General features: G+C 40.6%; 1 protein-coding gene across 1 annotated transcript in view; it reads left to right on the top strand.

Moving 5' to 3' along the window:
* LOC115777044 (sodium channel protein type 4 subunit alpha B-like) overlaps positions 1 to 14,695 on the top strand; it is a 40,958-nt gene that overhangs the window by 8,779 nt on the left and 17,484 nt on the right. Inside the window, exons 5-9 of the mRNA XM_030724860.1 lie at positions 5,899 to 6,027; positions 6,341 to 6,432; positions 6,674 to 6,946; positions 7,031 to 7,094; positions 7,185 to 7,326. Coding sequence (XP_030580720.1) covers positions 5,899 to 6,027; positions 6,341 to 6,432; positions 6,674 to 6,946; positions 7,031 to 7,094; positions 7,185 to 7,326 — 700 coding nt within the window. The remainder of the gene's footprint in view (positions 1 to 5,898; positions 6,028 to 6,340; positions 6,433 to 6,673; positions 6,947 to 7,030; positions 7,095 to 7,184; positions 7,327 to 14,695) is intronic.

Here is a 14,695-nt window from a genome sequence, read left to right as displayed (position 1 = left end):
GAAGTAACTATTGAAGTTAACTCTGAAAGATCAACTGGAGCACAGCCATCTAAACAAATACCAGCAGTACTGAAAGCAGCTGAACATGAAGATAAATCTTTGAGATGGTTTAGAATATTTTTTCTCTAATGGTTAAAATTTTATTTGTAAAGAAATCCATGATGTCACTACTAGTTAAAGTGAAAGGAATGCTCGGCTCTACAGAGCTCTGACTCTTAGTCAGCCTGGCTACAGTGCTGAAAACAATCCTGGGGTTGTTCTTATTTTCTTCAATTAATGATGAGTAGTAAGATGTCCTAGCTTTATGGAGGGCTTTTTTATAGAGCAAAAAACTCTTTTTCCAGGCTAAATGAGCATCTTCTAATTTAGTGAGACACCATTCCCTCTCCAGCTTTCGGGTTATCTGCTTTAAGCTGTGCGTTTGTGAATTATACCACGGAGTCAGGCACTTCTGATTTGAAGCTTTCCTTTTCAGAGGAGCCACAGTATCCAAAGTCATCATTTTGATTGTTTGGTTTTCTCTGTATTAGTGTATGGTCTTTACCCACAATACAAAGCGCCTTGAGGCGACTGTTTGTTGTGAATTGGCGCTATATAAATAAAATTGAATTGAATAAACAGTGAGGATGTAAAACTATTGACAACATAATCTACCTCCCTGGGAGCAGAGTTTAGGTAGCTGCTCTGCACTGTGTTGGCACATGGCACTGAAGAGCATAATAATGAAGGAATTAGATCCTTAAACTTAGTTACAGCACTTTCAGAAAGACTTCTACTATAATAAAACTTATTCCCCACTGCTGTGTAATCCATTAAAGTAAATGTAAATGTTACTAACAAATGATCAAACAGAAGGGGGCTTTCAGGGAATACTGTTAAGTCTTCAGTTTCTATTCCATATTGTCATGGTCCTGGGCTGTCCTCCCAGCGTTTTGTGTTTAGTTTTATTTTCCCTGAGTTTTGTTATTTCCCAGTTTGTTTTGTTGTTCTTGATCCCTTTGTCCCTGTCTCCTCTGCATCCATGGTCTCGACTGTTTTGTCATTTTGTCTTGACCCTGACCTCCTGTGTTTTCTTATTGAGTTTTATTCCTAGTGTCTGCGTGTACCTTGGTTAATCACTTCCTGTTTTATTTTGCCAGTCTTGTGTTCCCTGTGCTTTGTGTTTAGTTTTGCTTCCCCTGTTATGAGTTTCATTTGCTTCACCTGCTGTGCCCTGTTGTTTCCTCTTGCCCTGATTACCTAATGTGTATTTAAGCCCTCAGTTTTCTTCTGTTCTTTGTCATGTTGTTGCCTGTTCCAGCGGTGTGCATTCCTTGTTCCCCCTAGTTTTAGTTCTGGCCTCAGATCTGCCCAGTGTATTTAGTTCATTCAGTCTGTGTACTCAATAAAATCCTTTAAGTTCATTTCTCACCTCTTTTATGAGTCCTGCTTTTCGGGTCTGCCTTTCCTGCCTGCCACAGCAACCATTGCACATATGTCAGGACAAGATCCAGAGTATGATTAAAGTGGTGGGTGGGCTCCTTTACATTTTGAGAGAAATCAATTGAATCTAATAATAGATTAAATGGAGTGTTGAGGCTGTCATTTCAGCATCTACATGGATGTTAAAATCACCTACTATAATTATTTTATCTGAACTGAGCACTAAATCAGATAAAGTCTGAGAAATCAGACAGAAACTCCAGGTGGACCAGGTGGACGACAGACAATAAAAAGGTTTTTGAATTTCCCAATTAGGGTGGACAAGACTAAGGGTCAGGCTTTCAAAAGAATTAAAACTTTGTCTGGGTCTTTGATTAATTACTAAGCTGGAATGGAAGATTGCTCCTACTCTTACTCCTCGACCTGTGCTTCGAGCATTCTGACAGTTACTGTGACTCAGGGGTGTTGATTCATTTAAACTAACATATTCATCCTGCTGTAACCAGGTTTCTGTATGGCAGAATAAATCAATACATTGATCAATTATTAAATCATTTAATAATCCACATTTAACTGAAGCTGTATTTATTATTCTTGAATTTTATGCTTAAATTTTTTGCTGAATTTGGGGGGGGGGGGTTGGTTTTCTGGGAGCAGGCACCGACTCTATGGGGATGGGGTTTTGGGGGGATGGCAGGAGGAGAGAAGCTGCAGAGAGGCGTGTAAGACTGCAACTCTGCTTCCTGGTCTCAACCTTGGGTAGTCAGGTTTTAGGAGGGTTAATAAATTTGTCCAGATTTCTAGAAATGAGAGCTGCTCCATCCAAAGTGGAATGGATGCCGTCTCTCCTAACAAGACCAGGTTTTCTTCAGAAACTTTCCCAATTATCTATGAAGCCCACATTGGGTTTTTTGGACACCACTCAGATTCATGAATAATCATGTCACTCCTGGTCCGACTGGGGATGGGCCCAGTGAACACTACAGAGTCTGACATTGTTTTTGCAAAGTTACACACCAATTCAATATTAATTTCAGTGACCTCTGATTGGCATAACTGGGTGTCATTACTGTTGACATGAATTATGATCTTACCAAATCTACGATTAGCCTTAGCTGGCTGTTTCAAATTTCCTTGAATGTAAAAACAACGGGCCCATGGTCAGAAAAAGCAGCATCACAAACCTGTAAGTTAGAAACAGTAAAACCATAAGTTTAAACAAGGTCAAGAGTGTGCCCACATTCCTGTGTTGGACTCAACAAAGACTGTACAAAGTTAAGAGTCAATAAGATGCAGGAAATCATTGGCCAATGGATTCAAAGGACAACATACCTGAATATTAAAATCACCAACTATTAAAATTCGGTCTTTGTTATACTTGGGTGGTCTGTATACACCAGCGCAAAACACCAGGAGGGCAGAGCAAACTTCAGATTAGTTGATTTCAAAGCTAGAATAAGAAATTGTCAGTTTGACCTGTTTCCACTTACATCGTTCTTTGTTAACAGTCGCTGTGCCTCTGCTGCATCCTGACATCCTCGGAGAGTTAAAGTGCGTGCAGTCAGGTGGCAAATGTTCACAGAAAGCATTAGACTCACTTGTTGGCTAGCAATCTAGCATTTACCAGGGCCGTTCTGACAGGAGTCGGAGCATTAACCATTAACATTCAGACTTTGTTGAACCTGCTTCCTGGAAAAGGCTCCTGTTTATTATATTAATTTCAGTCTGTTAGTCTTAGTTGCCTTAGTGTTTCCCCTCCTGTGTCTTTCTCCTCTTGTTTCTGTTTTCAGACATAGCTGTTATTCAATCCTGTTTTGTTTGGGTAGTTTTGTCTCTTGTGTTTTGCATTTAGTTTTACTTCCCTTCTTGTCTCATTGTCTAGATTAAGTTCAACTGTGTATTGTTACCTGTTTCCACTGCCCTAATTAACCTTGTGTGTGTATAAACAGTCCTCTCTTTCTTGGAGTCCTTGTCAGATCATCTGTCATTCCACCGTTGTTTCCCAAGTAAGTCTGACATGCCCAGTGGCAGGCAGACTCAAAAGCAGGACTCCCAATAAAAGTTTAACAAAATTTACAGAGTTCAGATCAATAGATAATGCTGTGGTCCTCCAGGGAGCTTGGGTCTTCTTGCTCCAGTCTAGACTTAGCAATCCTTTTCGTTTCTCGTGACAAGCCTCTCCTCTCCAACTCCAGGTGATCTGAGCGACAGGAAACAAGCAGGTAAGTAACAAACCAAATAAGCACAGCAACAATAACAAAACTTGGTACTGGAGTCAGCAACACAAACTGTGATACAGTCAATGATCCAGCGAAGACTAATGGCAGCTCGCCTGCTTAAATAGTGGTCTTCACAAGATCATCAAGAACAAGTGAGTCTCCTAACCTCTGGGAGGAAGAGTGCCCATAGGGCGGAGTCCAGTTCTGGTCTCCACCCCTGAGTCACTGGCCAGGAGACAAAACGAGAGAGAGAGCGAGAGAACAAGAACTGGCAGGACACGCACAGGGAGACCAAGGGTCATGACAAAGTCTCTGTATTACTGTCCCCTGTTTGTTACCTGTAGGTTTTGTTGGTAACATTTTTAAGGGTCTCCATGTTCCTTTTGGCCGAAAATTCCAACCCCATTAAATCCAAAGTTTCCAATAAATCACTGGGATGAACAGGTTCCAGTGCAGGCTGTTTATTAGACATCTTAGTTACACAAAACACAGAGAAAGACCAAAACACAGACAGTAACATAGTTGAGACTGAGAAATACACAGACATGTAAAAAGAGAGGAAAGGACCGTAAGTGAGTGAAGTTAAAAGGTAAGAGGGGACAAGTAAAGTACAAGAGAGTGGAAGAAAGTAATGAGTGAAAAAGTGAGTAAAATGGGGTGAAAGAAGAGGTCCAGAGTTTAACAGAGTACAAGAAGGCAAAAGCCCTCCCAGGAGTGAGAGCCTTGGAGCCGCTGCAAAGGGGAGAGAGGAAGAGCAGAAATTGTGCTAAAAAAGAGCAAAAAGAGCTCCCTCCCAACTTTACCTCTGCCTTTTATTACCCAAACTCACACCTCCCCCCTGCTGTTATCAGGACCAGTGGGCATAGAAGGATGCTCCCAATCCACTATGAGTTTGATCCTCATGCAATGGCTCCATGACTGTTCTCCGGGGGCTGCCAAGACAAACAACATTCCCACATGAAAATACCTCCCACCGGAGCACTACCCCGCCCTTCTAACCATATTTTCACATTACTAGAAACACTTTTGGGCGGTCTTATCTCAATACTCCCTTACATTATTACAGTAGCTCAGGTGGAACTTCAACTCCCCTTTTCGGGACACACACTCCCCGCTACTTGACCTTCACTCTGGCAGTGCTGTGTCAAAAGCGCACTGTGTACAAAGGTGAGCCTCTAAATATGAATGAGTGCAGTTCTACTAGTGGAAAAAACCCAAGGCCCTGGGCAGAGCAGGCCTCAGTCCTTTCCACTCACCTAAAGCATGCAGTGTTTCAGTGTATGAGTAACAACATAGGTGACAAATAATATACAATGTGACCATTAATTCAGATTAATATAGGTACTAATAAATGATATAGTGAAATACCGATATCAGAGTGATAAAAATATCCAACAGTTTATATTGTTGGAGTATCTTTGGTTTTGGACAGAGGCTATCATCTTTAAAATAAAGCTCACTCTGTTACTTTGATCTCTGGTCTGTATTTTGGGTCTGCTTCTGAACGAATTCATGGCAGATTCTGAGTCTAACAGCATATATACACTGCCTGTCTAAAAGAAGAAGAAAAATATAAATCACCCACTAATATTTTGATGACAACACAGATTCACCATGGCATGATTTCAAAAAGCTTATGAAATGTCACATTTATTGCCATTCAGAGTTGTATTAAGTTTTCTTGTATTGATTACTGCTATGTCAAGTCTTCTCCAGCCCATCTCAAAGTTTTTTAGTGGGGTTCAGGTCATGTATGAAAATTATATCTCATGCACCCTGAACCACTTTTTCACAATCTGAGAACAATGAATCCTGACATTTTCATCTTGGAATATGGCCATGCCATCAAAGAAGAAAAAAAAATCAATTGCTGGAAAACCTGGAAAAGGGTAAACCTGGACTCATAAGACCACATGACCGTTCTTCCATTGCTCCAGAGTCCAGTCTTTATGCTTCCTAGCAAACTGAAGTCTTTTTGTTTTCTTAAGACTACACAGTTATCTAGTCCCTTGAGTTCTCTTCACATTGTACATGTGGAAATGCTCTTACTTTCACTGTTCTACTGTTGATTTTTTTTTTTTTTTGCAATATGATCCCCATTTACAATCATTCAGAATTTTTTTCCAACCACATTTCTACTTGGGACATCATGTTTCTTTTTTTTGGCTGGACAGTGTATATAATTAACCTTTTAATTGTGGCAAGTTATATCTGCATTTCTATGAATTTTGTGTTTTACTGTTTCTCTGTTGAGCAGATACGTGTTCACAGGCATCTACACATTTGAGGCAACAACCAAAGTTTTGTCTCGAGGATTCTGCATTGGAGAATTCACCTTCCTCAGAGACCCGTGGAATTGGCTGGACTTCATGGTCATCAGCATGGCGTAATAATCAGTGAAACACCTGAGAGAACTGCATGACCAGACAGCATATTAGTCATTAAAATAAAGACTGCTTTTTAATTTAGTGTACTAAGTCAAGACATAATTTTCTCTTTTTTTTTGTTGATAAAACAGCCTTTAAAGCAGCTCTAATTGTAAAGATGAAAAAAATTTCTACTCTATCATCAAAGTTAAAATTCAAACAGTGAAAAAAGATGAAGATAAAGGTGATATAATGGAGGTGATGATCAAGAAGGTGAAAATGTTGATAATGGCAATAATGAAAGTGATGATGATGATGGTGTGTCTCTTTCAGGTATTTGACAGAATTTGTGGATTTGGGAAATGTTTCTGCATTGAGGACATTCAGAGTTCTTCGAGCCCTCAAAACCATTACTGTCATCCCTGGTCAGTGTTTTTTTTTTTTTTTTTTGTGTGTGTGTGTGTGTGTGTGTGTGTGTGTGTGTGTGTGTGTGTGTGTGTGTGTGTGTGTGTGTGTGTGTGTGTGTGTGTGTGTGAGAGAGAGAGGATTTCTCTGCCTTAAACCTGTTAAAAAATATAACCATCAAACAAGCTGCAGTGATTTTAGTTTCTTTATACTGCTGACTTTGTGTTTATGATTGGATTTTAACACCCATCCCATCCACAGGTCTGAAAACGATTGTTGGAGCCCTCATCCAATCAGTGAAGAAACTGGCTGATGTCATGATCCTGACAGTTTTCTGCCTCAGTGTCTTTGCTCTGATTGGTCTTCAGCTTTTCATGGGAAACCTGAGGCAAAAATGCGTCCTGATGCTGCCACCATTGCATAGCAACCACACGGCAGATATCAACCTTAATGCCAGTTTCCATATCAATGACACTCACAACAACAATACAGGAAGCAGTGTCTTTGATTTCTATGAGTATATCAACAACCCAGGTAGGGAGACTTCAGGGGTTAGGGTTAGGCTTAGACCTCTGAAGGATACTACGTTCAGCTGTAAAATCTGTCTGTGTTTCACAGAGAACCATTACTATCTTCCTGGTCATCTTGATGCTCTGCTGTGTGGAAACAGCTCTGATGCTGGGTATGTCAACATAATAATTCAAATAATCATAATTGATAATACTAACCCTAACCCTATTATCAACAATAATGATTATGAAAATGTGTTCAGGGTTTGTCCAGATGGTTACATCTGTATGAAGGCAGGGAGAAACCCAAACTACGGCTATACCAGCTACGACACATTTGGCTGGGCATTCCTGGCTTTGTTCAGACTCATGACTCAGGACTTCTGGGAAAATCTGTTCCAGCTGGTCAGTAACTCAGTGGTCCACTACAGGCTGTTTCCAGACACAGCCTTTAAAAATGGATGCAACCTCTAATTAGAAAAACCTGCATTCTTTCTAATGCTCAATAGGGAGCAAATGCTCTGGTTGTATAAATTCTATGAGATAATAAATCTACTGTTCACCTAGTCTCTGAGCTCAGTAAACTCTTTCATGTCGAGTTTATGATCTCAGTTACTTGTTTCAGGTCTTACTGAATAAAAGCAAAGGAACAGAAGATATGAGAGGATAATGACTAGAAGGCATTCAATTCATTTTTATTTAGATAGAACTAGAACCAGGATCAACTGAGGGCTTCTCAGGGACCTGATAATAATGAATTATGGGTCGGATATGGGTCTGCTACAGACCCATATCCGTCCTTCCGTATGCATCTAAGGTTTTTGAAAGTTTGTAAACAAGCAATTAATTGGCTACTTGGACGAGTATAAAATCTTTAATATAGCTCAATCTGGTTTTCGCTCAGGACACAGATGTATTACTGCTGGGTTAAAGGTTCTTAATGATATAACTTCAGCACTTGATCTTAAGGAACATTGTGCTGCCATATTCATTGACCTGGCCAAAGCATTTGACTCTGTTGATCACATACTCTTATTACACAGATTAAATTGTATTGGCATCTCAGGTTGGTCACTGGATTGGTTTTCCAATTACCTATCTAATAGGTCCCAACAAGTAAAGATTGATTGTCATGTCTCAAATCCACTTCCAGTTCTTACGGGAGTACCCCAGGGCTCAGTTCTTGGCCCAACAATTTTTTCAATCTTTATTAATCGGTCCACCTATATGTGGACGACACTATTCTATACACCTCCAGTCCCTCGTCTGATGAGGTCGTGAAATCTCTTGCTCACGCATTCCATGAATTACAGTCGGCTTTTAGCAAATTGAACTTATCGTTAAATATTAAGAAAACAAAGGTCATGTGGTTTGGTCATGAATCTGGGGCTTCTTCTTCTTCTAAAATAACTTTATCACCTTAAATGGTGACAGTATAGAACTAGTACCTGCTTACAAATACCTAGGAATCTGGCTAGACTCGCCTTAACTTTTTCCGACCATATCAAGGCCTTACAATCCAAGGTAAAAGCAAGACTTGGTTTTTTTATACCGTAATCGAACCTCATTACCTTGTCTGCAAAGCGCACCATTGTCGAGAAAACCATCCTCTCTCTATTTGATTACGGTGATATAATATACAGACATGCAACCAAAAAACTCTCAGCAAGTTAGATTCAATTTATCTTTCTGCAATTCGCTTTGTAACAAACACTCCTTTTGTAACACATCATTGCCACCTTCACTCTCAAGTTAAATGGCCCTCTTTGCACACTCGTCACAGTATTCACTGGTTTACTCTTATTTACAAAACTCTTCTAGACATTCACCCCCATATCTGTGTCAGTTATTGCTTCCGAGTGCAGTCATGAAATATAGCACACGTTCATCACAATATTTATTACTGAAGACCAAAAGAACCAAGTCTCGTTTTGGCCACATAGCATTTGCATACGCTGCTCCAAATGACTGGAACTTGTTACAGAGAACACTGAAACTGACTACCCTCATCTCAGTATTCACCTTTAAGAGACAGATAAAAAATGTTCTTAAGGATGTTTGTAGTTGTTTTACGTAATGTGTAATGTGGCTAGATTCATTTTATGATTGTTATTACACTGTCTTGTAATTTTACTGTTACTATTTTCTTTTTCTTTTTAATTCTTTTATTCCTTTCCCTTCAAAAGGCTTCCCCTTTGCCAGGCCACAGTTGTAAATAAGAATTTGTTCTTAATCTGTTCACCTGGTTAAATAACAGTTAATAAAAATAAAATTCTTTCCCGAATATATTTGAACCTTCACCTTACAGTATGAAGCACCCTGAGGCACTGTGAATGTGATGATATAAATAAAGTATATAAATGCAATCTGATTTAAATTGAAACAAACCCTTTTTATGCTGGCAATGAGAAACTATCAGGTGTAGTCAGTCATGATCACTAAAAAGAGTCTGGCTTCCTGGAAGCAAGTATAAAAAATGAGGTGTGGCTCAATACTTTTGCATAGGGCTATGAATCCATCTTTTATATACAGACTGTTTCCTGATTTATCTGCTGTGGGACTCCCATTAACATTTCCACGTTATGTTTCATTAAGTTTCTGACCTTCTCAGAATTTGATGACAAAAGGTGTTTAAAAATATCTGACAGCTGGAAACACCATGATTACATATGGCAAATATGACAAAAACAGCATCAGACAAGTACACCTTTGGCCTTATAAGACTCAAAGAGACCAATATGCGGTAGAAAATGTAAAAAATAATGAACACAGAACAATCAGAAGCCTGGTTACAGTAGGATGTAACCAGTAGAATGAATATGTTAGTTTAAATGAATCAACACCCCCGAGTCACACTAGATGTCAGAATGCTCAAAGCACAGGTAGAAGAGGAGGAGTAGCAGCAATCTTCAATTCCACCTAAGTATTTAATCAAAGACCCAGATAAAGTTTTAATTCTTTTGAAAGACTGACTCTTAGTCTTGTCCACCCTAATGGGAAATTCAAAAAACCTGTATTATTTGTTATTGTCTATTGTCCACCTGGTCTTTAGTCAGAGTTTCTCTGATTTATCAGACTTTTTATCTGATTTAGTGCTCAGTTAGATAAAATAATTATAGTAGGTGATTTTAACAGCCATGTAGATGCTGAAAATGACAGCCTCAACACTCCATTTAATCTACTATTAGATTCATTTGGCTTCTTTCAAAATGTAAATGAGCTACCCACCAGTTTAATCATACTTTGGATCTTGTCCTGATATATGGCATAGAAATCGGAAACTTATAAATATTTCCTGAAAACCCCTTCCTGTCTGATTATTGCTTAACAACATTTACATTTACTGTAATTGATTACACAGCAATGGGGAATAAGTTTTATTACAGCAGAAATCTCTCTCTCTCCAATTGATCTTTCGGAGTTAACTTCATAGTTACATTTTCCAAACCATCAACATGTTTATTAGATCCCATTCTACTAGACCGCTCAAGAAGTCCGTCCAGTAGTTGATGCTTCAATCTTAAATGTGATTAATCTGTCTTTATTAGTTGGCTATATACTACAGGCCTTTAAGGTGGCAGTAATCAAACATTACTTAAAAAGCTGTCACTTAACCCAGCTGTCTTAGCTAATTATAGGCCAATCTCCACCTTCCTTTTTGCTCAAAAATTCTTGATAGAGTAATTGTAAAACAGCTAACTGATCATCTGCAGAGGAACGTTTATTTGAAGAGTTGAAGTCAGTTTTCAGAATTCATCACAGTACAGAAACAGCATTAGTGAAGGTTACCAATGATCTTCTTAGAGCCTCTGACAGTGGACTCATCTCTGCGCTTGTCCTGTTGGACCTCAGTGCAGCTTTTGATACTGTTGAACCATAACATTTTATTACAGAGATTAGAGTATGACATAGGTATAGTGGTTTGAATCATATTTATTTAATAGACTTCAATTTGTTCATGTAAATAGTGAGTCTTCTTCACACACTAAGGTTAATTGTGGAGTTCCACTGGGTTCTGTGCTAGGACCAATTTTATTTTTTTTTAATTTTATTTACACTATACATGCTTCCCCAAAGCAGTTTTATCTATCCATAAAGCCAGATGAACCACACCAGTTAGTTTTCTCTGTAGGTTCTCAGTCATCCAGCTCATAGTCGTCTCTGGAGCTTGAAAAAAAGGCAATGGGACTTCTTAAGTTTCTTGAAAAACGTCCAGTCACGGTGATGTCTTGAAGACATAAAAGCCTGGATGGCCTTTAATTTCCATCCATCCATCCATCCATTTTCCTTCCGCCTATCCAGGGCCGTGTCGTGGGGGCAGCAACCTAAGGAGAGAAGCCCAGGCTTCCCTCTCCCCAGCCACCTCCACCAGCTCATCTGGGGGGACCCCAAATCATTCCCAGGCCAACCGAGAGACATAATCTCTCCAGTGTGTCCTGGATCTGCCTCTGGACCTCCTCCCGGTAGGACATGATCGGAAGACCTGACTGACGAGGGACCCAGGAGGTATCCTAGTCAGATGCCTGAACCACCTCAACTTGCTCCTTTCAATGTGGAGGAGCAGCGGCTCTACTTTGAGCCCCTAATGAATTGCTGCACATGACACCCTAAGGGAGAGGCCAGCAACCCTTTGGGGAAACTAATTTCTGCCGCTTGTATTCGTGATCTAATCATTTCTGTCACTACCCAAAGCTCATGACCATAGGTAAAGTTAGGGACATAGACTGTTCCGTGAAATCACGAGTTTCGCTTTTATGCTCAGCTTGCTCGTCACCATGACCGGTGCATAAGTGGCAGACATAACCCCGATCCGTATGTCAATCTCCCATTCCCTTCTTTCCATCACTAGTGAATAAGACCCTGAAGTACTTGAACTCCACCACTTGGAGCAGAAACTCATCCCTGAGTGGGCACTCCACCCTTTTCCAGCTGAGGACCATGGCCTCACACATAAAGGTGCTAATTCTCATACCAGCCACTTCACACTCAGCTGCGAACTGTTCCACTGTGAGCTAGAGGCTACCACCTGATCAAGCCAACAGGACCGCATAATCTGCAAATACCTGAGATTCTGAGGGCACCAAGGCGGAAGCCTTCCACCACTCGGCTACGCCTAGAAACTCTGTCAATAAAAATTATGAACAGAATCAGTGACAAAGTGCAGCCCTGGCACAGTCCAACACCCAGAGGAAACGAGTCCGACCTATTGTCACTAAATTTTGCTGCAGTCCACAACCGCAGCAAAAAGCTTTGCTGTGATTGTGGACCGACACCCCATATCCCACAGCACCTCCTACAGGATAGCCTGAGAGACAAGATTGAATTGCCTTCTCCAAGTCCACAAACAAATGTAGACTGGATGGGCAACTCTCATGTACACTCAAATATCCTCGATAGGATGAAGAGCCAGTCCAGCAATCTGCAACCAGGACAAAAACTGCACTCTTCTTCTTGAATCTGAGGTTTGACTAATGGACAGACCCCCCTTTCCAGCACCCTGGCATAGACCTTACCAGGGAGGCTGAGGAGTGTGATCCACCAATAGTTGGACCACACTCTCCGGTCTCCTCTTCTTAAAAATGGGGACAGCCACCCCGGTCTGCCAATCCAGTGGCAGTGCCCCAGATCTCCACATGATGTTGCAGAGGTGTGTCAGCAAAGACAAGCCCTACAACATCCAGAGCCTTCAAGAACTCAGGGCAAATCTCATCCACCTCAGGGGCCCTGCCACCAAGGAGTTGTTTAACCACCTCAGTGACTTAACCCCCAGTGATGGGAGAGCCAGTCTTGCATGCTCGACTCTGCTTCCACTACAGAAGGCATGACAGTGGGATTAAGGAGATCCTCAAAGTATTCCTTCCACCACCTGACTACAGCCTCAGTTAAGTCAGCAGCCCACCCACACTATAGATCATGTTTTTAGAGCACTCAGTGTCCTCAGCCTCCCTCAGAATGCTGTGGAAGAGCTGGGAGTTGAAGATCTCGTGCACTGGGGCCTCTGCTAGGTGTTCCCAGTACACCCTCACAATATGTTTAGGTGTGCTGGTTCTGTCCAGCATCCTCCCCTGCCACCTGATTCAACTCTCTACCAGGTGAGGTACGATTATAAAATTGATCACTGACTTTAACATGGTGTTCATTATGGACAAACTGTGGTTTGTACAGAAGTCCAACAACAAAACCCCATTCGAGTTCAGATTGGGCAGGCTGTTCGTCCCAGTCACGCCCCTCCAGGTTTCACTGTGATTGCCCATGTGAGCATTGACGTCTCCCAGCAGGATGATGGAGTCACCAGATGACGCACCCTCAAGCACTCCGCCCAGCGACTCCAAGAAGGGTGGTACTCTTAATTATCATCCAGGTCATAAGGGCAAACAACAGTTAGGACCTATTCCCTAGCCCAAAGGTGCAGGGAAGCAACACTCTCATCTACCGGTGAAAACTCCAACGTACAGGCAGCAAGCTGGGGGGATATAAGAATACCTGCCCTAGCACGCCGCTCGTCACCGAGGGCAAATACAGACTGTAACAGAGTCCAGCCCCTCTCCAGGAGACTGGTTCCTGGACCTCTAATTTCCTGCTTCTAAATTCAGATCAAAGTGAAGTAATTGTACCCTGCCCCACAAAACTTTGAAACGTGGTGTCTATCCAGGTATTTACTCTGGATGGCATTACCTTGGCCTCCAGTAACACTGCAAGAAATCTTGAAGTAATTTTTTTTTTTTTTTGTCATTTATATTTTATTGATTTTCACATTATACTTAAGCAAACAGCAACATAAGTGGGAAAAGAGAAAAAAAGGGGTAGGGGGGATTAGGTAGTTACATAAAGTCAGGTCTGGCATTTTGGACACAATTCAACCATTTTGATGAGTATTTATCAAAAACTACCCCTTGTGACTTCAGTCTAAAGGTTGTTCTTTCCATTACGAAAATACTATATAACAAATTGATCCACTCATTTACTTTAGGAGTTTGCTTCTTAAAACATTTTCAAGTTATGGCCTTTTTGGTTCCCACAAATAGCACTCCAAGTAAATATTTATTCATTTTTTTGTAGTTCAAGTCTTTCCAAATTACCCAGGTATAGTACCACAAATTGAAATAGTATTCTCCTTTTGAAGACTGCTTCCAGGACCTTATGTATTTCTCTCCAAAAATGGAGCCATATGAGGGCAATCCCAAAATATATGGCTTTAGACTCTTTTTTTAGTTTTTTTTCCCAAAATAGTCTCTGATTTGTAAGTATCTAAACAAATACGAATTTTGTAGTCCAAATTTACCCTTAAGGTCCTGGAAGATTGTCACTTTTCCCTCCTTCAACAAAGTCCAGTATGTTGTGAGACTTTTATTAGACCATGATTTAAATGTTTTGGCTGTTTTGCCAGGTAGGAACTCTGAGTCATAAGCAAACCACTTAACGACTTCCGCCTCTGTCTGTAGTGCTTGAAGTCTTGCAGCTCTGCCTTTTTTTTTTAATTAGAAGTTATAGTGATAACTCTGCCCCTCATTACTGCCTTGCAGGCATCCCATAACATAGGTGGGGATGTCTCCTCTTTGTCATTAAGTTTCAAATACTGATTTATTTCTTCAGACAATTGTTTTGCTCCTTTAATATACTGGAGTTTAATTTCCAGTAATTCTGCTTTCTCCTCTGGATTACCATTAAAGATAGATATATGGGGCAATGGTCTGAAATATCCATTGTCCCAATACAACAATCCTGTATTCTGTTCGTGTCTGTGCTGAACGCTAAGAAATAATCAATTTTTGAA

This window comes from Archocentrus centrarchus, unplaced genomic scaffold (genome assembly GCF_007364275.1).
Source record: "Archocentrus centrarchus isolate MPI-CPG fArcCen1 unplaced genomic scaffold, fArcCen1 scaffold_42_ctg1, whole genome shotgun sequence".
NCBI classification, from domain to species: domain Eukaryota; kingdom Metazoa; phylum Chordata; class Actinopteri; order Cichliformes; family Cichlidae; genus Archocentrus; species Archocentrus centrarchus.
Note: the sequence above shows the minus strand (reverse complement) of the source record. Positions and strands in the feature narration are given on the sequence as shown.